Source organism: Halichoerus grypus, chromosome 15 (assembly GCF_964656455.1).
Source record: "Halichoerus grypus chromosome 15, mHalGry1.hap1.1, whole genome shotgun sequence".
Lineage (NCBI taxonomy): Eukaryota > Metazoa > Chordata > Mammalia > Carnivora > Phocidae > Halichoerus > Halichoerus grypus.
Window position 1 is genome coordinate 17,670,269 of NC_135726.1, and position 24,016 is coordinate 17,694,284.

At 39.3% G+C, this 24,016-nt stretch overlaps 1 protein-coding gene across 5 annotated transcripts in view; it reads right to left on the reverse strand.

Annotated features, from left to right (window-relative positions):
• Positions 1 to 24,016, reverse strand: part of NFATC3 (nuclear factor of activated T cells 3) — a 116,437-nt gene that overhangs the window by 90,858 nt on the left and 1,563 nt on the right. For 3 of the 5 annotated variants that reach the window (XM_078062573.1, XM_078062571.1, XM_078062572.1), the window contains exon 2: positions 15,147 to 15,299. The exons of the other annotated variants lie outside the window; for them this stretch is intronic. In XM_078062573.1, the coding sequence (XP_077918699.1) occupies positions 15,147 to 15,299 (153 nt within the window). The remainder of the gene's footprint in view (positions 1 to 15,146; positions 15,300 to 24,016) is intronic. 5 annotated transcript variants of the gene reach the window in all.

Consider the following 24,016-nt stretch of genomic DNA (forward strand, 5'->3'; position numbering starts at 1 on the left):
GGTTTTATTTATTTTTTTGTAACTTGCACATGCAAAAGTGGAGGAAGGGCAGAGGGAGAAACAGACTCCCCGCTGAGCAGGGAGCCTGATGCGGGACTCGATCCCAGGACCCTGGGATCATGACCTGAGCCAAAGCAGACACTTAACCCGAATGAGCCACCCAGGCACCCTGCCTGGGATTCTCTCTCTCCCTCTCCCCCTGCCCCTCTGCCACTCTCTAAAATAAATAAATAAATCTTTAAAAAGAAAAAAAAAAAAGAAAACAACAAAGTGGTCAAATTATGATTCCAACATTAATAGAGACTACAGTTAAGACCACACTACACAAATAAAAATAACTTTTTAGAAAGTAGTGTAGAATAACACAAGCCCAAGGTGGGGGTGGGGGTGGGGAATCAAAAGAGAAAACACAATGGAGAACACTGACTTCGGAGTCAAATACACCACTTAACAGATGCCTTACCTTCATCAAGTTAATTAGTTTGTCGGAGTTTCAATTACCTTATCAGTAAATGAGGATAATATCTATACTGAAAGGTTGTTGTGAGGATTCTAGATAATCTGTATCAATATCTAGCATCATGGGGCGCCTGGGTGGCTCAGTCGTTAAAGCGTCTGCCTTCGGCTCAGGTCATGATCCCAGGGTCCTGGGATCGAGCCCCGCATTGGGCTCCCTGCTCGGCAGAGAGCCTGCTTCTCCCTCTCCCACTCTCCCTGCTTGTGTTCCCTCTCTCGCTGTCTCTGTCAAATAAATTTTAAAAAATCTTAAAAAAAAAAAATCTAGCATCATATCTGGAACATACACCAAATAAATGTTTATATATATAACATATGCATACATATATAACATTTAATAGAACAAAGCAAATCTGGTCCTCAATAATCTGTGTATTACTACTGACTATAATTTTTAAGTCAACAATAGAGTTCCACTACTTAAAACAGCCTATTAATCAGAGGATAATAAAAGCTAAACATAAGAACTTTAAAAGTAGTCATCTAATAAACCACATCCATAAGTCCTTTACTACAGTGATATGAATGCTAATCCTTATGCTTCCAATGAGTGTACAAGATGCATGATTTCAGAAAACAGTGTCATGTACTATAGTCCCTCCATTTCTCCCCAAAACAGCACTCTCTTTTACATACCATTTCTTCTCTTAATCCCTTACTACTCTACACTTTACCCCTAGATATCAGGCTACTAACAAGGATGACACCTCCCACCAGACTCCTCTGTTCTCCATCTCTTAACAGAAGAGATCCTCCATCCTCATCTCTCAAACTTAAGGCTGGTTCCCCTGAGGACACTGCTTCTCTAGAAGTCACTATAGTACACAGCTGCTTATTCACCAATTCTCAAATGTGTACTCTGGGGCCGAAAGAGCCAGCACTCTCTCGTCTACTCCCACACAGGTCTCCCAGCTTCTGCAACATTTCTTACCAGTCTTTGAAAGGTCCACACCATCCAGCTAAATCACCTTCCATCTGGTATTACCATTATCTCATGTCTTCTAGGTCACTGGCATCTGTAACAGGTTTCCTCTACAATCCAAGTCCACTTGACCCTAGGCATCCTCAACATCCAAGCCCTTCATCATCACCTCACTTCAGCACCCAATTCCCAGGAACTTAACTTGGACTTTGACATTGCCTGGACGGACCCATTTAATTCCTTAACCTTAAAATTCTAAACTTCCAGTCTCTTACCACTACCCCTAACTATTCATCACTCTTTTACTCCATTATACCCACTGTGTTATCTCATCTAGATGCACAATCTCTTAACACTTCCCTTTTCTCTCAATCTTTCACCTCCTGGCTTCACTTACTACCTTATCTAGACTATATCTCAAATTCCATCACTTCAACTGCCTTCTTCCAGGTAGCTCATTGCCATCCACTATTTGACCTTCCATCCAGCAAATTTCAGCCCAGAATCAATCCAATCATTTGTTTTTCTGTTATTATACATAAGCTGTTAAATATTGCTGGGGGAATGGATGGGGCAGGGGTGGGAGGCGGTTATGAAAGGACAACAACCATCCAGACTGGAAGAAACACAAATAACAGAGAACCACTATCTCCTACACCAGCCTCAAAAATACACGATCTCTACAAATGCCTGTATTTATTCCTTTAATTTCTTCCTTTCTCAAAAAAAAGTGACCCATTTCCCGTATAAAGCTATTCTTCCCCAACTGTGCTCTAAATTCCATTCCCCAGTCCCATCGGTTATCTTCTCTTTCATAGCTTCAACCTTCCCCTTCTCACCACCCACTACTTCCTTCAATCTGTCACTTCCTTTAAAAAGCTTCCCTGAGGAAGCTGAGTTCTTCTCTAGGTCTTCACTCTTCCTCATCTAAAATACTGTTTTGAGATGGGGCAATTTTGATCCCCAGATTGCCAATGTCTGGAGGCGTTTTTGGTTGTGACAGATGAAGGGGTACTACTGGCACACAGCAAGTGGGGCCAGAGATGCTGCAATGCACAACTCAGCTCCCCAAAACAAAGAATTATCCAGTCTAAAATGTCAATAGTACCAAGGCTGAGAGACCTTGCTCTAAAAACTAAATTTTTAGGGGAGCCTACGTGGCTCAGTCCGTTAAGTGTCCGACTCTTGATTCTGGCTTAGGTCAAGATCTCAGGGTCGTGAGATTGAGCCCAGTGACAGGCTCCATGGAGCCTGCTTAAGATTCCCTCTGTCCCTCTCCCTCTGCCCCCCACCATAAAAAAATAGGGGCGCCTGAGTGGCTTAGTCGGTTAAGCGTCTGACTCTTGATTTCCGCTCAGGTCATGATCTCAGGGTTGTGAGATCAAGCCTGGTGTCAGGCTCCATGCCCAATCTGCTTAAGATTCTCTCTCTGGGGCGCCTGGGTGGCTCAGTTGGTTAAACGACTGCCTTCGGCTCAGGTCATGATCCTGGCATCTCAGGATCGAGTCCCGCATCGGGCTTCCTGCTCAGCGGGGAGTCTGCTTCTCCCTCTGACCCTCCCCCTTCTCATGTGCTCTCTCTCTCTCTCTCTCTCATTCTCGCTCTCTCAAATAAATAAATAAATCTTTAAAAAAAAAAAAAAAAAGATTCTCTCTCTGCTGGGGCGCCTGGATGGCGCAGTCCACTAAGTAGCGACTCTTGTTTTCAGCACAGGCTGTGATCTTGGGGTTGTGGGATGGAGCCCCACGTCAGCCTCCAAGTTCAGCATGGTGGGGGGGGGGAAGCACAGAGGGAGAGGGAGAAGCAGACTCCCTGCTGAGCAAGGAGCTTGATGAGGGACTTGATCCCAGGACCCTGGGATCATGACCTGAGACAAAGGCAGACGCTTAACCAACTGACCCACCCAGGTACCCCAATAAATAAATCTTAAAAAAAAAAAAGTTTCTCTCTCCCGCTCCCTCTGCCCCTCCCCCCACTAAAATAAATAAAAATAAATAAAAATAAATCTTTAGAAAAAGTCATGTACAGTTACTGTCTCCACTTCCTCATTTTTCAATGTTATCTGGCTTCAGGTCTCATCGATACACTGAAACAACTCAATACAGTATGCACTGTCTTTCCCTGAAGAAGTAGATATTAACCACTCCTTCTTAAAGTCCTCTACTTGAAAAGCAACAATGAAGACATGAAAGCAGAAAATAAATGAAACAGAAAATAGAGAAAAATCAATGAAACCAAAATATGATGCTTTGAGAAGACCAAGTGAACTAAAACCTTAGGTTCACACAAAAACCCGTGTGTAATTCTACAGAATTATTCATAACTGCCTAAATCAGGAGGAACCAAGATGTCTTTCAACAGATGAATGTATAAACTAACTCTGGTACATCCATAATGGAATACTTTATAGTGATTAAAAGGAACTAGTTATTAATTCATACAACAACATGGATGAAACTTAAATACATTTTGTACAGTGAAAGAAACTAGACATAAAAGGAAGAGGGAGTGACTACAAAGGTGACTCATGGGAGGATTTTTAAGATAAGGAACTGTTCTATATGGTAATGGGGTAAGGAACACATAACACTATGCATTTGTCAAAACCCACAGAACTGTACATCACAAAGAATGAACTTTAATGTATGCAGATTAAATAATAAACAAATAAATAAATAAAAACCAACAACCAGGAGTTTGGGGGGTTCCAGGATGGAATGCACACAATGTAAAAAGAATGTACTATATATAGCATGTGCTATAACCTAAAAAAAGTATCTGGAATATATAAAGAACTCTTCCAACTCAACAACAAAAAGACAACTCAATTTTAAAACAGGACTATTTTTAGGACTTGGATACATGTTTCTACAAAGAAGCTATACAAATAGCAGGGGAACACATGAAGAGATGCTCAACATCACAAGTCATTAGGGAAATGGTAATTAAAACCACAGTGAGAGACCAAAAACAAAAAATAACAAGCGTTAGGGACAATGTGGAAAAACAGGAATTCTTCTGCACTGCTAATGGGAATGTAAAATAGTATGGTTAGTGTGGAAAACAGTTTGGCAGGTCCTCAGAAAGTTAAACACAGAATATATGATCCAGCAATTCCATTCTTTTTTTTTTTTTTTAAAGATTTTATTTATTTATTCGTAAGAGACAGAGAAAGAGAGAGAGAGAGAGAGAGAGAGAGAGAGGCAGGCTCCCCGCTGAGCAGGGACCCCGATGCGGAACTCGATCCCAGGACCCTGGGATCATGACCTGAGCCGAAGGCAGACGCTTAACCATCTGAGCCACCCAGGCACCCCCAGCAATTCCATTCTTAGGTACATACCCAAGAGAAAGGAAAACATGTCCACACACAAACTTAGTATATGAATGTTTACAGAAGCACTTAAACAACAGAAAGGCTTACATATTGAAAACCGTAAAACAATCCTGAGAAATTATATAATAGCAATATATAATAAAATAATAATGATACATAACAAATTAATAAAATAAGTGGAGACATTTTATCTATAGGTTGGAAGATTCAATACTGACATCATTTCTCCCAAAACTGGTCTATAGATTCAACACAGTTTGGAGCACCTAGCTGGGTTAGCTGATAGAGTATACAACTCTTGATCTTGGGGTCATGAGTTTGAGCCTCATGTTTGGCATAGAGGTAGAGATTACTTTAAAAAAAAAGATTCAACACAATCTTAATCAAAATTCCAATAGATTTTGGGGCACGTGGGTGGCTTAGTTGGACAAGCGTCCAACTCTTGATTTTCGGCTCAGGCTGTGATTTCAGGGTCCTGGGATCTAGCCGCATCCAGCTCCATGCTCAGTGGGGAGTCAGCCTGAAATTCTCTCTGTCCCTCTGCCCCTCCCACTGTGTATGTGCGCACACACTCTCTCTCCCTCTCAAATAAATAAATCTTAAAAAAAAAAAAATTCCAGTAGGTTTTGTTTTTTTTTTTAATAGAAACTGACAAGCTGATTCCAAAATTTAGATGGAAGGCAGAAAGGATTTAGAATAGCCAAAACAGGGGCGCCTGGGTGGCTCAGTCGTTAAGCATCTGCCTTCAGCTCAGGTCATGATCCCAGGGTCCTGGGATCAAGCCCCACATCGGGCTCCCTGCACAGTGGGAAGCCTGCTTCTCCCTCTCCCACTCCCCCTGCTTGTGTTCCCTCTCTCGCTGTGTCTCTCTCTGTGAAATAAATAAATAAAATCTTTGGAAAAAAAAAAAATACAGAATAGCCAAAACAGTTTGAAAAAGAACAAAGTTGGAAAAGTGACATGACTTCAAGAATTATTATAAAGGTACAGTTATCATGACAGTGTAGTATCAATAAAGGACAGACACATAGTTCAACAAAGAACAGAGTTCAAAAATAAACTCATATATATGGTGAACTTATTTTTGACAAAGGTGCAAAAGCAATGCTGGAAGAGAGAACAGCCTTTTCAATAAATGGGGCTGGAAAAACTGGATATCCATATGTAAAAAAACAATGAACTTGGGTCCATACTTCACAACATACACACAAAAAAATTAACTCAAAATAGATCGTAGACATAAATGTAAAACCCAAAACTATAAAACCCCCAAAAGAAAACCTAGGAGGAAATCTTTGGGAACTTAGGTTAGGCAAAGATTTCTTAGATGTAACATCAAAAGCACAATCCATAAAAGAGCAAATTCATAAATCAAAACTAAAAACTTCTATAAAACTTCTATAAAACACACTGTTAGTGAAAAGACAAGACATCTATTAGGAGGAACTCTTTGCAAAGCATATAGGTGATGAAGGACTTGTGTCTAAAAAAAGCAAAGAACTCGTAAAACTGAACAATAAGAAAACAATCTTACTTTAAAAGAGGCAAAGACTTGGACCCTTGACCAAAGATAATATACAGAGGATTAAAAAAAAATGCTTAATAGTATTAGTCGTTAGGGAAATATAAATTAAAACCATAATGAAATACCACCATACACCCATCAGAATGGTAAAATAAGAAATAGTGATGATACCAAATGCTGCCTAAGATGCTGAGAAACTGGGTAATCTGTGCACTGCTGGTGGGAATGTATAAATTTGGCAGTTTCTTATAAAACTAAATTCACATGTTGGAGGTTGGGAGACAATTGTACTTTTGGGCATTTAAGGCAGAGAAATGAAAACTTACATTCAAACAAAAACCTGTATATAAGTGTTCATAGCTACTTTATTCGTAATATCCTATAAATGGAAATAACCAAGTGTTCGTCAAAAGGTAAAACGTTAGGGCGCCTGGGTGGCTCAGGTGTTAAGTGACTGCCTTCGGCTCAGGTCATGATTCTGAAGTCCCAGGATCGAGTCCCACATCGGGCTCCCCACTCAGCGGGAAGTCTGCTTCTCCCTCTGACCCTCCCCCCCTCACGCTCTCTCTCTCCCATTCCCTCTCTCAGATAAATAAATAAAATCTTTAAAAAAAAAAAAAAAGGTAAAACGTTAAATAAATTGTAATACATCCCTATCATGGAATACTTCTCAGTAATTAAAAGGAACTTAATATAGACAACTTGGAAGGATCACCTGAGAATCACACTGAGTGATAAAAGCCAAATTCAAAAGGTTAAATACTGTAAGACTCAATTTATATAACATTTTCTTGAAATAAAATTATGGAGATGGAGAATAGATTAGTGGTTGCCAGGAATTAGATAACGGGGTGGGGAGGAAGGAGGGAAGTGGGTGTGGTTATAAAGGGGTTAGTGAGATGGAACTTTGTGGTAATGGAACAGTTCTGTATCTTGATTATGGTGGTGGTTACACGAATCTACACATGATAAAATTGCACAGAAATACACACACACGAGTGCATGTAAAATTGGTGACATCTGAGTAAGTTTGGTGGACTGTACCAAAGTCATTTTCCTGGTCTTGATATTATACTATAATTATGCAAGATGTTATCATTGGTGGAAACTTTAGTGAAGGACTCTCAGAATCTCCCTCTCTCTATATATATTTTTGCAACTTTCTGTTAATCTATAATTATTTCAAAATTGGAGGGTTTTTAAGAACAGGCAAAAAAACCTGAACAGACATTTCACCAAAAGATATTCAGATGGTAAACAAGCACACAGAATTATAAATATATATATACATTATATGTATATATGCATGTAAATATAAATTAAGGAAATATAAAACAAAACCACAAGGAGATACTACTACACATCTATTAGAATGCCTAAAATTAAAAAAAAAACAACTGACCATACCAGATGTTGATGAGGATATCCAAATGTACATTTCCACTAAGAGGAATGTAAAAGGATACATCCACTTAGGAAAACAGTTTGGCAGTTTCTCATAAAGTTAAACTTATACCTATCATATAATCCAACCATTCTGCTCCTAGGTATTTATCCAAGAGTAAAGGAAATATGTATCTACATAAATACTTATACACGAATGTTCACAGTAGCTTTATTTGTAACAGCCAAAACCTGGAAGCAATCCAAAAGTCCATCAAGCAGTGAATGGATAAACAAATTGTGGTACATGCATACAATGGAAACTATTTTCCAATAAAAATGAATAACCTGAAAAACTAACATGTAAGAATCTCAAAAATAACAATGCCCATTAAAAGTCGTCAGACCCAGGGGCACCTGGGTGGCTCAGTTGGTTAAGCATCTGATCTGGGCTCAGGTCATGATCTCAGGATTGGGAGATCAAGCTTCTCGCTCAGCAGGGAGTCTGCTTGAGATTCTCTCTCTCTCTCCCTTTCCCTCTGCCTCCCCCACCCCCGCTCACTTGCTCTCTCTCAAAATAAGAATAAAATAAAGAAGTCAGAAGATGGCCCCCCCCTCCCCGGCCAAAGTGATGTCGTTTTGGAATACAGGTGATGTTGGTGGGGTGAGGTCTGGAGCCGATGACCAAGAAAGAATTCTTGAGACGTCTTTAGTGCAAAATGCTGGTTTTATTAAAGCACAGGGACAGGACCCATTAGTAGAAAGCTGTACTGGGGTCACGAGGAGTAGCCCGTTATATACTTTCAAGATGGGAGGAGGTTAGGGATAGCGTTAAGTCTCTAAGGAATTTTGGAAACAAGGTTTCCAGGACTTTGAGGGGGCTAACTATTGTTGGCAAAAGGTCATTTACTACTTCTAATAAAACCTTAGTCAGGAGACCCTTCAGATGTATATCGGTGGGTCATATGCTTGAAGGATGATTGCCAACACATATCTTGGGGGGTTTAGAGATAAAGGAAATTTCTAACGGAATTTTTTAAAAGATTTTACGTATTTATTTGACAAAGAGAGACACATTGAGAGAGGGCACACAAGCAGGGGGAGTGGGAGAGGGAGAAGGAGGCTTCCCGCGGAGCAAGAAGCCCGAGGCAGGGCTCAGTCCCAGGACCCTGGGATCATGACCTGAGCCGAAGGCAGACGCTTAATGACTGGGCCACCCAGGCGCCCCTCTTAAGGAATTTTTATATGTTAAAGTAGACTTACAGGATCCTGGGGGTTAGGCTAAGATTCTTTTGCCCTTAGCAAAGTATTAATATTGAGGCAGTTGAGTCCCTAGAGGACTGTCACTCGGCCTGTTTCAAGGACTTCTCAATGGGCTATAGGCAGTAGGAAATTTAATGATTTCTCTGCTGCCTTGTTTCCCACATCAAAAGTACGCACTCCAGGGGCAGCTGGGAGCTCAGTCAGTTAAGCGTCTACCTTCAGCTCAAGTCATGATCCCAGAGTCTTGGGATGGAGCCCCAAATTGGACTCCTTGCTCAGTGGGGAGCCTGCTTCTCCCTCTGCCTGCCACTCCCCCTGCTTGCGCTAACAAATAAATAAAATCTTTAAAAAAAAAAAGGTATATACTACATGATTTCATTTACATGATTTCTATAGTGACTTCAGTGGTTGTGTGGGACAGGGCAAAGAAAGGTGAGTGGGAGGGAATGACCATTAAAGGGGCATAAGGAAACTTTTGGGGGTGATGGACATGTTCACTATCTTGAATGCAGTAAAAGTTTCATAGATATATATGTGTCAAAACTTATGAGACTAGGGACACCTTGGTGGCTCAGTCGGTTGAGCATCTGACTCGTGGTTTCAGCTTGGGTCAAGATCTCAGGGTCGTGGGATCGAGCCTGGCATCCTAGCATCGGGCCCCACGCTCAGTGCAGAGTCCTCTTGTCCCTCTCCCTCTGCTCCTCCCCGCCCCCATGGCTCACACTCTCTAAAAAATAAATAAATAATAAATAAATAAAATCTTTAAAAAAAATTTCTCAGACTATACACTTTATTTTTTTTACATTTTATTTGTCAGAGAGAGAGAGCACAAGCAGGGGGAGCTGCAGGCGGAAGGAGAAGCAGACTCCCCGCAGAGCAGGGAGCCCATGCGGGACTGATCCCAGGACCCTGGGACCATGACCTGAGCCGAAAGCAGATGCTTAATCGGGTGAACCACCCAGGCGTCCCAAACTATATACACTTTAAGTAAGTACTGTTTATTATTGAAGGAGATCAGAATATACACCCCAAAATATGCCACTTTGGCATAAGGATTATTTGAGCTGAAGGCAATTAAAAAACAGCAGACACAGGAAGAACCCTGCCCTCTCCCTTTCAGCCTAAAAGCAGGGCATAAATTTTTCCTTTGTAAAGGTGACATAAATTTCCATTTGTGAAGTGTTCATTCCCCCTCTTCACTACCCTGAGGAGAAGTACTCTTATCTGCATAACAAATCTTACTAAACAACCCTTTTTTTTTTTAATTTTTTTATTGTTACGTTAATCCCCATACATTACATCATTAGTTTTAGATATAGTGTTCCATGATTCATTGTTTGTGCATAACACCCAGTGCTCCATGCAGAACGTGCCCTCCCCAATACCCATCACCAGGCTAACCCATCCTCCCACCCCCCTCCCCTCTAGAACCCTCAGTTTGTTTTTCAGAGTCCATCGTCTCTCATGGTTCTTCTTAAACAACCCTTATTTATCATACATTTCCTAGTCACCTTCCCACAACTACCACCCTCCTCCCCAGAAGACCAAATTCTCTTTTTACTTTGTTTAGTCTCTTCTCCACACTTTATCACTCTGGTAAAATGGTATATAAGCCTCCCAGATTTTTAGTAATGCCTGAAACATTTTATTAAACATCTTATTAATGCCTGAATCAACTTTCCTTCTCCCCACCTCCAAATCTGCTTCTTCTCCTATCACAATTGAAATGAAATAATTCTAGCCTCCTTCCTCTCTTTACTCAACTGATAACAGGTCCTATTGATTTCTTTCCCCTAAATCTATCTCAGCTTTATTCCCACCTTGCCATTTCTACTCCTCTGCCCTTATCATTTCTCAGATACATTTGCGGCCCCCACCCACCCAGCCCCACTCCCTCAATTTCCGCCTTAATCCATGATCCAACGTAGCCTAGTGATCTAAGCCACAGATCTGGCGTTCCTCCTCAGCTTCAAATCCTTCAATGGCTCCCTAAAATCCAAATTCCTCATTATGACATAATAGGCTCTCCTTCTCTGGCCAAATCTGAATACTATAGCCTGATCTTCAACCTTACCAAATTAAAGGACTCTCTAACTTGGGTCTTTGGATGTGGTCATCAATGAATCTGAAATAGACTTCCTCCTTTATCTATCTAGGAAACTCATTCTACTGGATCCAGCTCAATGTAACCTCTTCTCTGACCTCTCAAAGTTGTCATTTATGTGTTCGGAGGGCCTTCTCTGTACCTGTATTACATAGATATTGCTGCATTTATTTACATGTCCACTCCAATAAACTGAACCGTATTCACAAATAATGATATAATAAATTTTATTAAAAGATTGATTTTGTACATTTACTCAGCTAATAGTCTTGAGTTCCCCTCCCTCTCAGTTACTCTAAGATCTTATACAATCTTCCTATCTAGTTTTTACTTTCTTTCTTTTTTTTTAAGATTTTATTTATTTGACAGAGACACAGAGAGAGAGGGAACATAAGCAGGGGGAGTGGGAGAGGGAGAAGCAGGCTTCCCGCTGAGCAGGGAGTCCAATGCGGGGCTCAATCCCAGGACCCTGGGATCGATGACCTGAGCCGAAGGCAGACGCTTAACCAACTGAGCCACCCAGGCACCCTTAGTTTTTACTTTCTCTTCCCAGTGCATATCCTTCTATTTTACCATTTAACAAATTCTAGGTTCCTTTCAGGCTAGCCTTAAAGACAAAGAATAAAACACTTAATGCTATTTTGAAAAATCAGGATTGCTTAACTAGATGACTGTCTTTATGCTTCTACATGCCTGCATAGCCACCTGATTCCACCTGAACCACACAAGGAACATGAATTTGCTGTCCCAAATAACCCACCCACCATTCACAGAAACCTATTAGCCATACTCGATTCAGTCTTTCTCTGTACTTATATAAGCTCCCATGTCCACCCCAAGAACTCTGACAGAGCAAGAAAAAAGCAAGTGCCACAAAAAGTAACTGCATAATAAAAGTTGCATTTACATTTTAAAGTTCCTCAACTGCTAACAAACTGTGGATAGTAAGCGCAGAGGATTCTTTTGGTTGATCCTCTCCTCCGAGCCCCTCAATTTTCTCCTTCCTCCCTAATATATTTTCTTCTACGCACCTATCTATCCATTTTTCTCTCATGCAGCCATATGCTTCAGGGGAAGTCAACCACATCCTCAGGCCAAGGGATGGGCCTGGTTGGCTAAGAATAATTCCCTCAGTCTTTACCAGTGACTAATTTAGGAAAGGGAATGTAACCCAATTTTGGTCAATGAAATGAGAGGTTGTCTGCTGTAGGCTTCCTCTGGAACAGTCCTTCCTCACTCTTAAAAAGAAAACAGCCAAGTGTAGTCGTGTTTGTATCTCTTTCCCTCCCCCTACCAAATATACCAACCCCAAATATAACTATTTTGCATATGTTTAAACTAGAAATTTTAAAGTATTACTATTTCTTTCAAATAGCAATCAAATGATAAAAAGTCAATGAAGTTTCAAAAATAGTGATCAGCCAACATTTACAAGGTAATATAACAAAAGAGCTTTCTTGCCTTTGCTCTGAAAAGTAGAGTTCTGGTAAAGCTCAGAGATAACTGGGTGTGTGTAAAAGAAACAGGGAGCACACAAAGAGAAGCCCAAACGGCAGTACTGATCTTGAGAGATAAGAGTAGGTGACAGATGGCAAAATGACCAAAATATCAAAGAAAAAACTGAATCAGTGTTAGTTGGCTATCGATGGTAGATGGCAGATCGATTTTACTTGGGATCTAAATTCAATCGAAGAGGGGCGCCTGGGTGGCTCAGTCATTAAGCGTTTGCCTTCGGCTCAGGTCATGATCCCAGGGTGCTGTGACTGAGCCCCTCATCGGGCTCCCTACTCAGTGGGGAGCCTGCTTCCTCTCCCTCTGCCTGCTGCTCCTTCTGTTTGTGTTGGCTCTCTCTCTAATAAGTAAAATCTTTAAAAAAATAAAAATAAAAATAAATTCAACCAAAGAAATAAATAGTACATATATATCTTTTAGAACATGTGAAAGCAAAATGTTAACTTAAAACAAACAAAAAAACTGCCCTAACTAGTAATTTCACATTTTTTAAATTCTTAACTTTTCCCTCATTTAGGTTTAGAGCAATTTTGACAAGTCAAAAAATGCTTTAAATTTTAAATCATAAATGCAAAATAGCCTGCAAAGGTCACACATCAGACCCTAATCAGGACAACACAGGAGGGAGTTGTCAAAGAGAAAGGCCAAGTCCGCATTACTGAAAACCTAGAACAACATGACCTCTTGACCTCCAGATCTGCAAGGAAGCAAAGAAAAGAGGCCTAACAGCTAAATTTGGGCCTAGCACAGTTAGCTGTGCAGTACCTGCTTTTGTCCTGGCTGTAATACTGCTACCATTTAAAAATTTCTAGAACAGGCAGGAGTAGAAGCATCATCCCTCAAGCAGCCAATCTGAGCCAAAAGCAGAAAATCTAGTCACAAGAACACACATGTAACTCGTAAGCCCTAGCCCACATATATTTTGATTGCATGTGCTCATCAGGAGTCTTGGTTTTACCAAAGGAAAACCTGAATATTTCTGTACTTAAAACTCTTTCTGGGGCGCCTGGGTGGCTCAGTCTTTAAGTGTCTGCCTTCGGCTCAGGTCATGATCCCAGGGTCCTGGGATTGAGCCCCGCATTGGGCTCCCTGCTCAGCGGGAAGCCTGCTTTTCTCCCTCTCCCTCTCCCCCTGCTTGTGTTCCCTCTCTCGCTGTGTCTCTGTCAAATAAATAAATAAAATCTTAAAAAAAAAAAACTCTTTCTGAGAGGCAAGAGGCATAGCAGAAAGAGCCTAAATAAAAAAAAAAAACAGGGCTCAGGGTCACTTGGCTGGCTCAGTTGGTAGAGCATGCAACTCTTGATCTCAGGGTTGTAAGTTCGAGCCCCACGTTGGGTGTAGAGATTACTTCAAAACAAAACAAAACAACACAAACAAAAACAGGGTTCAAATGCCCTATCTTCCACTTTCTAGATAGTCAGACCCGGCATTTGTTTCCTCAGGTATTAAACAGAACTAAAACAAGGGCACCTGGGTGGTTCAGTCAGTTAAGCATCGGGCTCTTGGTTTAGACTAGGGTCATGATCTCAGGGTCCTGGGATCAAGCTCAGCAGGGAGTCTGCTTGAGAGTCTCCCTCTCCCCCTCTTTCTGCCCCACCTCCCCCCCCTTGCTAGCTCTCTTTCTCTCTCTAAAACAAATAAATCTTTAAAAACAAATGGAAATAACACCTACCTCTTCAGATTATCATAAGACTTAGAGATAATATACATAAAAATACCTTGCACATAACAGGTACTCAATTAAATTAAGTATTTATGTAATAGAACAGAAACAGTTCTATAGACCTAACAGAACACAAACACAAAAAGGAACAGTTACAAAAATGATCAAAATTATCAGCTGTGCAAAAACAACTCTACAATTTCCAAGAAGAAATCAAGCAACTTTCTAGAGAAGAAGAAAGGAATAGGAGTCTGAGGTCCTGGGTCTTTGTTTTGCGACTAACTGGTTAAATGACCCTGGGCAAATAAACTTGAACCTCAATATCCTCTCTTATAAAATGAAAGGATTATTAGCCAAAAACTATTCTGTGCTTTTTAGCAATGTCACACAAGACCGCAACAAACATGAATCTAGAACCTAGACCTAACTCAGCAGCACCTCAAAATAGTGTTTATAAATTGACTCAAAAAAGAAAGACTATGAAACATGTGGTTGGCAGAGGCAGTTCAGATAAATGGGTAGAGTGAAAGGTTTCACACTGACACTGAAAAAAGATGAATAAAATTAAAGATGATAAACTTGCTATTAACATAGAGAGTGAGGGATCTAAAACAGGTAGAGCATAATGAGAAAGACCAGTGAGGAGGCATGGTATAGATGCAAGGAACAGGAATCAAAGATGCCCTTGCTTGTGACTTTCAAAAATGATTGGGGGGGGGAGGAATAAAATTTGAAGAGAAAATTTCATAAATCCAAACAGGAGGTGACCAAGATTTGAGTTTGGTCACAGAGCACAGAAAAACGGGGAGATACAACTCATTTTCAGGAAGTGACAAAATTGAGGAACCAAGTAACCCAATAAAAGATAGCAATAAAGTAATCCAATAAAAAGTAATTTTAAAAAAATGTATTAAAACTACAGACATGGGCACCTGGGTGGCTCAGTTGTTAAGCGTCTGCCTTCGGCTCGGGTCGTGATCCCAGGGTCCTGGGATCGAGTCCCACATTCCCTGCTTGGCAGGAAGCCTGCTTCTTCCTCTCCCACTCCCCCTGCTTGTTCCTGCTCTTGCTCTCGCTCTGTCAAATAAACAAATAAAATCTTTAAAAAAAAACAAAACTACAGACATAAGGAAATATGGCCTGAATAACAAGAACATCTCTATGACCTAACAGTTATTAATATAATCAGAATTATGAAACCATTTCCTAAAACTCTGTTTTTCAAACTAAAGGTTTGAACAATTGTTTAATATAATGAAAAAGAAAATGTCAAGGTAATGTCACAGAATAGAGGTAAATGCTGCTTTATCTGAAACTTCTATCTCAGTTTTCTGTGTATAAACATGTATGCTTGTGTTGGGATGAAACATAAGATGCATTTCTTACTCTTTTTGCATTATGTTCAAAAAAGTTTCAAAACTTTGTATTACGGCAGTTTTCAAACATAAAGCAGGTAGTATAATAAGAAGTCCTCATATATCATTTAGCTTCAAGAATTTCTGAATGTCATTTTTTTCCTGAACGTCATTTTTATTGAACAACCCTCTACTGAAAGGAGGCGAAAACTATAAAGTAGTATTAATATCAGAAGAAATCAAACTTTCCTTAAAACTTTTACATTGCAATAAAAAAAAGAAAAAGTTAACATTTAGATGAAACTTTGTATATTTTCCCCAAAGCCTTTCCAATTATAAAGGACAAGTTTAATGCCTATATGCCTTTAGTATTCAATATGATCTCACAAATGTCAAGATGTAAGATAATAAATTTCAGATTTTGTTTGCTCTGAAATGTTCACAAAATTTTCACAAAAGACTTTACACGTCAATTATTTTTGTCAGTTAATCACTATAAATTACATAGTAGGATTAAAACTCTAGTCTTGGGGAGCCTGGGTGGCTCAGGCGGTTAAGCGTCTGCCTTTCACTCAGGTCATGATCCTGAGGTCCTAGGATCGCCACATGTGGTTCCCTGCTCCACGGGGAGACTGCTTCTCCCTCTGCCCCTCCTCCCACTGTTTCTCTCAATCTCTCTCTCTCAAATAAATAAATAAAATCTTTAAAAAAATAATAAAAAATAAAAAAAACAAACAAAAAAGTAGTCTTAAAATTAAGACCAAGTCCTCTAGTTCCATTTCATCATAAATCTAAAAGTTCAAGAGAACTGACAATACTTAATAAATATTAGACTGATAGATACAAGCAATATGATAAAACATTAATATTCTCAAAAATAATTTCAAGCTCAGGGAGCCCAGGTGGCTCAGTCAGTTAAGTGACCGACTCATGATCTCAGCTGAGGTCTCAATCTCAGAGTTATGAGTTCAAGCTCTGTGCTGGGTGCCGAGCCTACATTAAAAAACAAATAATAATAAAAAATAATATCATGAAGCCCTTCAATTACTAAGCAGTAAGTGAATTTTTCTGACCCCATAGTCAGAAAACATTTTAAAAAATTAAGAAATACCAGGGCACTTGGGTGGCTTAGTTGGCTGGGCCTCCAACTGTTGGTTTCCACCTGGTCAAGGGTCTTGGAATCATGGGTCCAAGCCCCACCTCAGGTTCCGCCCTCCATGCGCTTTCTCTCTAAATAAATGGATAAAATCTTTAAAATTTTTTTTAAATACCTACTTTTAAAAAAAGATCTATTTATTTGAGAGAGAGGGTGCAAGTGGGGAGATGGGCAGAGGGAGAGAATCTTCAAGTAGACTCCCTGCTGGGCACAGAGTCGGATGCACATCTCCAGGTCTCCAGGGTTCGATCCCACAACCCATGAGATCATGATCTGAGTCGAAACCAAGAGTCCAACGTTTAACAGACTAAGCCATCCAAGCACCCCTAAAAAATACCTACTTAAAAGCATACCAAAAGATCAGTTCACTTCTTATTTATGTACACTAACTCACCTCACCATCCCACTACTAATACTAATTAAAGAGAGAAATGGGTTTTGTAAATCAGACATAGCACAACCAATTTTTATATTCTGTTTATTTGCTAAACCAGTTTTTGTTTATTTTTTAAAAGATTTTTATTTACTTATTTGAGAGAGCTTGCCCAAGCATGCAGGGCAGAGGGGCAGAAGAAGGAGAGAAGCAGACTCCCTACTGAGCCCTGAGCCTGATCCCAGACAGGAGATCACTAACTGAGCCTACCAGGAGCCCAGCTAAACCTTTTTTTTTTTTTTTTTTTTTTAATTACATGCAACAGCAAATCCTATTAACTTTATAACACTATTTTATTTTGTTGTTGTTTTAAGTAGGTTCCACACCCAGCAAGGAGCCTAATGCAGGGCTAGAACTCAGGACCCCAGATCCAGACCTGAGCTCTGGATGCTTAACCAACTGAGCCACCCAGGTGCCCCTCATAATGCCATTTTAAAACATTTTTCCTATCCTAATGTAAGACCTTAAGGAACTTGAAGAGTTTCTGAATGTCATTTTTTAAACTTTCTATTATGGAAATTTTAAAACATACAAAAAATACAGAAAATATTACAATAAACTCTCATATAGCCATCATCTAGCTTCAACAATTTTTTTTAAAGATTTTACGTATTTATTTGAGAGACAGCATTTGTGCATGAGCGGGGTGGGGGAAGGGGCAGAGGGAGAAGACTCCCTGCTGAGCAGGCGGGAGGGTGGCTCGATCCCAGGACCCCGAGACCATGACCTGAGCTGAAGGCAGATGCTTAACCAACTGAGCCACCCAAGGGCCCCCAACAATCTTTTTTTTTTGCGTTTACTTTTTTTTTTTTTAAGTAATCTCTACACCCAAGGTAGGGCTTGAACTCATGACCCCGAGATCAATCAAGAGTCATATGCTCTTCCAACTGAGCCAGGCAGGTGCCCCTAGCTTCAACAACTTTTGAATATGATTTTTTTCCCGTCATTTTTATTTAACAACCTTTTTTATTTATTTATTTTAAGATTTTATTTATTTGACAGAGAGAGAGAGTGAGAGCAGGAACACAAGCAGGGGGAGTGGGAGAGGGATAAGCAGGCTTCCTGCGGAGCAGGGAGCCGGGTGCAGGGCTCAATCCTAGAACCCTGGGATCATGACCTGAGCTGAAGGCAGATGCTTAACGACTGAGCCACCTAGGCGTCCCTAACAACCTTTTTTAAAACAATACTGAAAAATATTTACATTTAAGTACAACTCACAAACTGTCCATTAAAGTGTTCTGGCTAATGATTAATCACCTTGATGGGAAAAAATGTTTTTAGAAATATTTTTTCATATGATATAAATTAACATTACTGAAAAGTTATTACTCAATATTAATTCCAAAGCTCATTTAATCCTATTTTCTAATTAAAATAAACAGCAAAGCTGATAAAAATTTACCACAGAGGGGCACCAGGGTGGCTCAGTCGGTTAAGAGGCTGCCTTCAGCTCAGGTCACGATCTCTGGATCCTGGGATAAGCCCGCGTGGGGCTTCCTGCTCAGCAGGGAGTCTGCTTCTCTCTCTCTCTCTCTCTCTCCCTCTGCCCCTCCCCACCGCTGGTTCTCTCTCTCTCAAATAAATAAATAAATAAAATTTAAAAAGAATTTTACCACAGAGTTTAGAAATATAAAAATTATTTTAAGACACTGAAAATGTATTGAAAAAAATTAAAACTGTCACCTGCTTCTGTAACATAAGACATATCCAAACTTTACATTTTGTAGGAAAATGGAGCATTCAAAGTTACTTCTCCTGTGTACCAGAGATTTTCTGACTTTCATAGACATGTAGTTCCTTTGCACACAGGATATCAACATAACTAGAACTGACCCAATGATTAAATTTCAGGTAGCAACTCAAGGAAAGTTCATAGACCATACTACTTGAATCTTACAGGTCCAATTGTTCCTCTCTTCTAAAGTCTACTGAATTCAGGCAAGCAGGTGAGAGCCATCCACTATACTTATATAAACATTATCTGAAATGCTAAAATATATGCAGATCCATACTACGTTTGAGATAAAATTATGGCTATTAAAATGCTTACTCCTGCTTGTGACTCTCCTAAAGCCTCCATGAACAAACTCACTCCTCTTAAATTCCACTGTTACTTGAACCTCATATGGCATGCCTGGGCAAATTTGATGACTTGGATTTTGTTTTAGAAGCCAGGCTTACTGCCAAGTCCGCTGTGTCTACTCCCCTGACCCACCAGGACAGCTTTAGACAACACCTCCCTTATTTATGTTACTGCTGTGAGCAGTCATACTGCAGCTTACTATCAAATGAGGCTCAACCTACTCGGGTTTCCTATCTCTTAAGAGTAATACGACTGACTTCACCTTATTATGGTTTCCTCAACCCCACCTCTTATTTAAAATAAAACATCACCATACTGAATCATCAACTACTCAATACTAATAAGGAAAGTAAAGGACGCATTAAACTTCAGTATAATATAAACTTCAGTATAACTTCATCATAAATGATCAGTAACACAACTGCTTATCTTCTCTTAGTAGGCTTCCATTTTATATATCAGTACTTTATTACATTCTCTAAAGAAAAACACTTTTCACATTTTCTTACCAAAAATGTCTTTATGATCACACTTCATTGAAAAAATAAAGAGCAAAACTCAAAAGCAGAGCTTGGGATATGCCCTCAATAAAAATACATACAATTACGGGCAAAGTTTACTGGTTGTCACAGGAAGGCAAGTCATAACAATAAGCTGATTCTACAATTTACCTTAAATTAATACCTTAAATGCCCTTAAATGCTGAAGATACAGGCCTCACAAGACCCACAATTTCTTGGCCATGTACATAATACCCAAGTTTTAATTTTTATATCATGTAATATAACTACTACAGTATTACTTCTACTAAATTTAGAAAATATGCCAAAATGTCCCTTTTGTATTGGCAAATGGGAAAACCTAAGAAAATGCAGGTATAGCAGGTATAGCAATGCTCTTCCATTGATGAAATTTTAACGCAACATATGACACCTCCATCACAAAATTCTGCTAATACCCCCAGGAGCATCTACCCCTATCAGGAAGTATCAAAGAAACAGAATATTAGGGGCGCCTGGGTGGCTCAGTCGTTAGGCATCTGCCTTCGGCTCAGGTCATGATCCCAGGGTCCTGGGGTCGAGCCCCGCATCGGGCTCCCTGCTCTGCAGGAAGCCTGCTTCTCCCTCTCCCACTCCCCCTGCTTGTGTTCCTTCTCTCGCTGTGTCTCTCTCTGTGTCAAATAAATAAATACAATCTTTAAAAAAATAAAAAAGAAAAAAATTTTAAAAAGAAACAGAATATTAAATTATTCTTCCAAGTGAAATACTGAAATATCTGTCAGTGACTCAATCACCAGATACATATTCTCACTGCATTCAAAAAAGCTGACCTATGGTATGAAACTAAGGCTCAGCAGTAATCATCTCCTCCTAGACACTACCTAATGCGCTACACACAAACACACCTTTAAATTTCTACAGGAAACCATAGAAGCAACTTCCCTTTTTCATACTGATTTAAATATCCAATTATACTTAGTATGGCTAGCAAATCAACCAACTTTCACACAATACTAACAGTTTAATTCCAGAAAGTAGAAAAACATAAAGGCAAGTGACCTTCAGCACTTTTATTTAGTAAAATATGAGAAATGAGGTTAACACTGAAAAGAATAACAGAAGAAGATAGAGTAAAAATGTCTAAGACAAATATTACAACTTCTCTATGCAAGGTTTAAAATAACTGGATCTCCTATCTGCCCCTACTCACCCTCAGTGTTTTAGTTTAGCATAGAGAGAAGGGTCTAGGAAACAAGAGGAAATAAAAACCTATCGCGCGTGCGTGTGTGTGTGTGTGTGTGTGTGTGTTAAGAAATGTTAACTAACAGCACTTAATGAGCACTACTGGACCAAAAACTGTGCTAAGAGTTTTAAATACCTTATCTCATTTGACATAGATAAAACAAAAACTTTGAGTAAAAATTATCAATAGAAACTGAAAAGTGAGAAAATTATCTGAGACAGTTAAATTATAAAAAACACATGAATCAGGGCGCCTGGGTGGCTCAGATGGTTAAGCGTCTGCCTTTGGCTCAGGTCATGATCGCGGGGTCCTGGGGTGGAGTCCTGTGTCAGGCTCCCTGCTCAGTGAGGAGCCTGCTTCTCCCTCTGCCTCTCTCTCTTTCTCTCTCTCTGTCTCTCATGAATAAATAAATAAAATCTTAAAAGAAAAAACAAAACATGAATCAGATTTTCAAGCACTACACAAAGAACACTACAAATTAAAGACTTTGATGATCATCTAGGAAAAGTTCCTCAGATTTACATAGGAAAAAATTGTGTATTAAAGTGATATCCAACAAAATTACACATCTTATCCTAAAGCAAATTTCTTACAAAAATACATATTGTATCTAAGATATTTCTCCCCTCTTAAAAAGCAGCAGTAGAAAAGATATTATGCAGTCAGTATATGGCACACACTCCTTCCAGTGACTCTCATTCAGGACTAGAAAGTCAATATTTAATAATGGACCAGCCCTGAGAGTGAAACTTTGAATTTGAAAAGATTATTATAACATCAAACTAAATTAGAGATACACAATCAGTACCCTCAAATAAAGCACCAGAAGCTGCCCTTTATAATGGCAAATAATGTTAGTGAAAGGCATTAAACACTTACCAACTTAAAATTTTCTATTTACTACTGAAGTATATCTTCATTTTAAAGCAAGGTATTAAGAAAATTTAAACAAAATAGTTTGATTCATTTTTAACTGAAAAAAATCAAAACTAGCCTCATTGCTAAGGACTCCAGGGTCTTAAATTTTCTTTAATGGAAAAAATCTCAAAACACCTCCCAAAGCAATAATCTTAAAAACTCAGTCATAAATGTATCTGACATTATCAAGTATCAAAACATCTAATTTGTACTTTAACAAGCTTTCTCTTAGAACATTCACTAAATTCAGCCCCTCTGTTTATCCTCAGTTCCCATCCATTATCCCTTCCTCCAAATATTTTTCAGAAATCTTCTGTATGGAAATTTACATGTGATACAAATACTCTCAAACCCTCAAAGAGATGGAAAACCTTCAGCCCCAAATTCCTAGATCTGCTGTCTTATGGGACCGACCACTAAAAGCGAATGAATTGAAACAAGTCTCATCAACTTCCTCTACCACAAAAAAAGTAAGCTCAAAACTTAACCGGTATTTATTCACTAATTCAACAAATACTGGGTGCCCACTTATGTTAAAGGCACTATGCGAGGCATCGATCATACAACTATGAACAAAATATAGACATCATCCCTGCCTTCATGAAACCTTCGATCCAGTAAGGAAGAAAATCCATAAACATGTAAACACACTGATATAACCCCATACTGGTCTTAATTCTGCCAAGCAATCTTATTCTCATGGCTCACTCTACTGCCTATTACCATCCTAAAAGCATGTCAGTTAATCTACTTGTTCCTTCAAACTACACACGCATAGAGGCGCCTGGGTGGCTCAGTTGGTTAAGCGACAGCCTTTGGCTCAGGTCTTGATCCCAGGAAACAAGAGGAAATAAAAAAGAACCAAGTCCCCTGCTGGGCTCCCTGCTCATCGGGGAGCCTGCTTCTCCTCTCCCTCTGCCTCTCACCCTGCTTGTGCATGCATTCTTGCTCTCTCTCTGTCAAGTAAATAAATAAAATATTCAAACTACACACTCATAATTATGCTTATTAAAACGAAAACTAATTTTGTGAACAAATAATTTTGAATATATAACACATCCTTCTCAGAATTTTTAAATTAGCTGCTAAGTGTTCACAGCAGCACTATTCACAATAACCAAAGGCAGTTAACAGCCCAAGTGTCCATCAATGGAGGAATGGATAAACTGGGGTATATATACAATAGAATATTATTCAGCCATAAAGACGAATGAAGTAACGATGCATTCTACAACATGGATGAACCATGAAATACTATGCTAAGTGAAAGAAGCCAAACACCTTTATATGATACCATTTACACAAAATATCCAGAATTGCTAAATCCATTCAAACAAATCCCAGATTAGGGACTGGGCAGCCAGGGAGTGGGAGGAAACAAGGGAGAATGAGGAACAACTACTTAAATAGGTTTGGGGCTTCCTTCTGGAGTGATGAAAATGTTTTGGAACTAGATAGAAGAGGTTGCACAACATTGTCAATGAACTAAATGCCACTGAATTGCTCACTTTAAAATGGGTATGTCATGTGTATTTCACCTTAACTGGGGACCAAAAAAAAAAAAAAACCCTTTAAAAATACAGCTATCCCAATATTTTAAAGTGGACTTTTTATCAAATAAAACTGCTCAAGTTTAAATTTGGGAATTCCATTTATAAGTCAAGTTTCAAACTTTAACTCCTTCTAGACCCATTTCAGTATCAAAATGGTTTTTGGGGTTTTATGGCAAAAATCATTTCTTAAAAAGCTGTTTTCATAACTCTTAAATGCTATCCATTTTTTTGGATGTACATACAATTCCTACTTACATAAGGACACTCCTTTATTGATCATGAATTTGGTATATAACATGCTCTAATCAAGTCTGTGCTCAAGAAAAGTCTGCGGATATCACCAACTGTTTATCTTCTTTATAATAAAAATACTCATTAAAAAGGTCTGTTTTTATTAAATCCCAATAATCTAAACACACAATTCATTGCTACTCTCTCCACAAATGCCACTTTTCCTGTTTCTACCTATGTTGTAACACATACCACCATGCAGTCAGCCTGGGGGCATAAATATTTGGGTTATGTGTCCCCCTCCCATTTCCCAAGCTCCTTG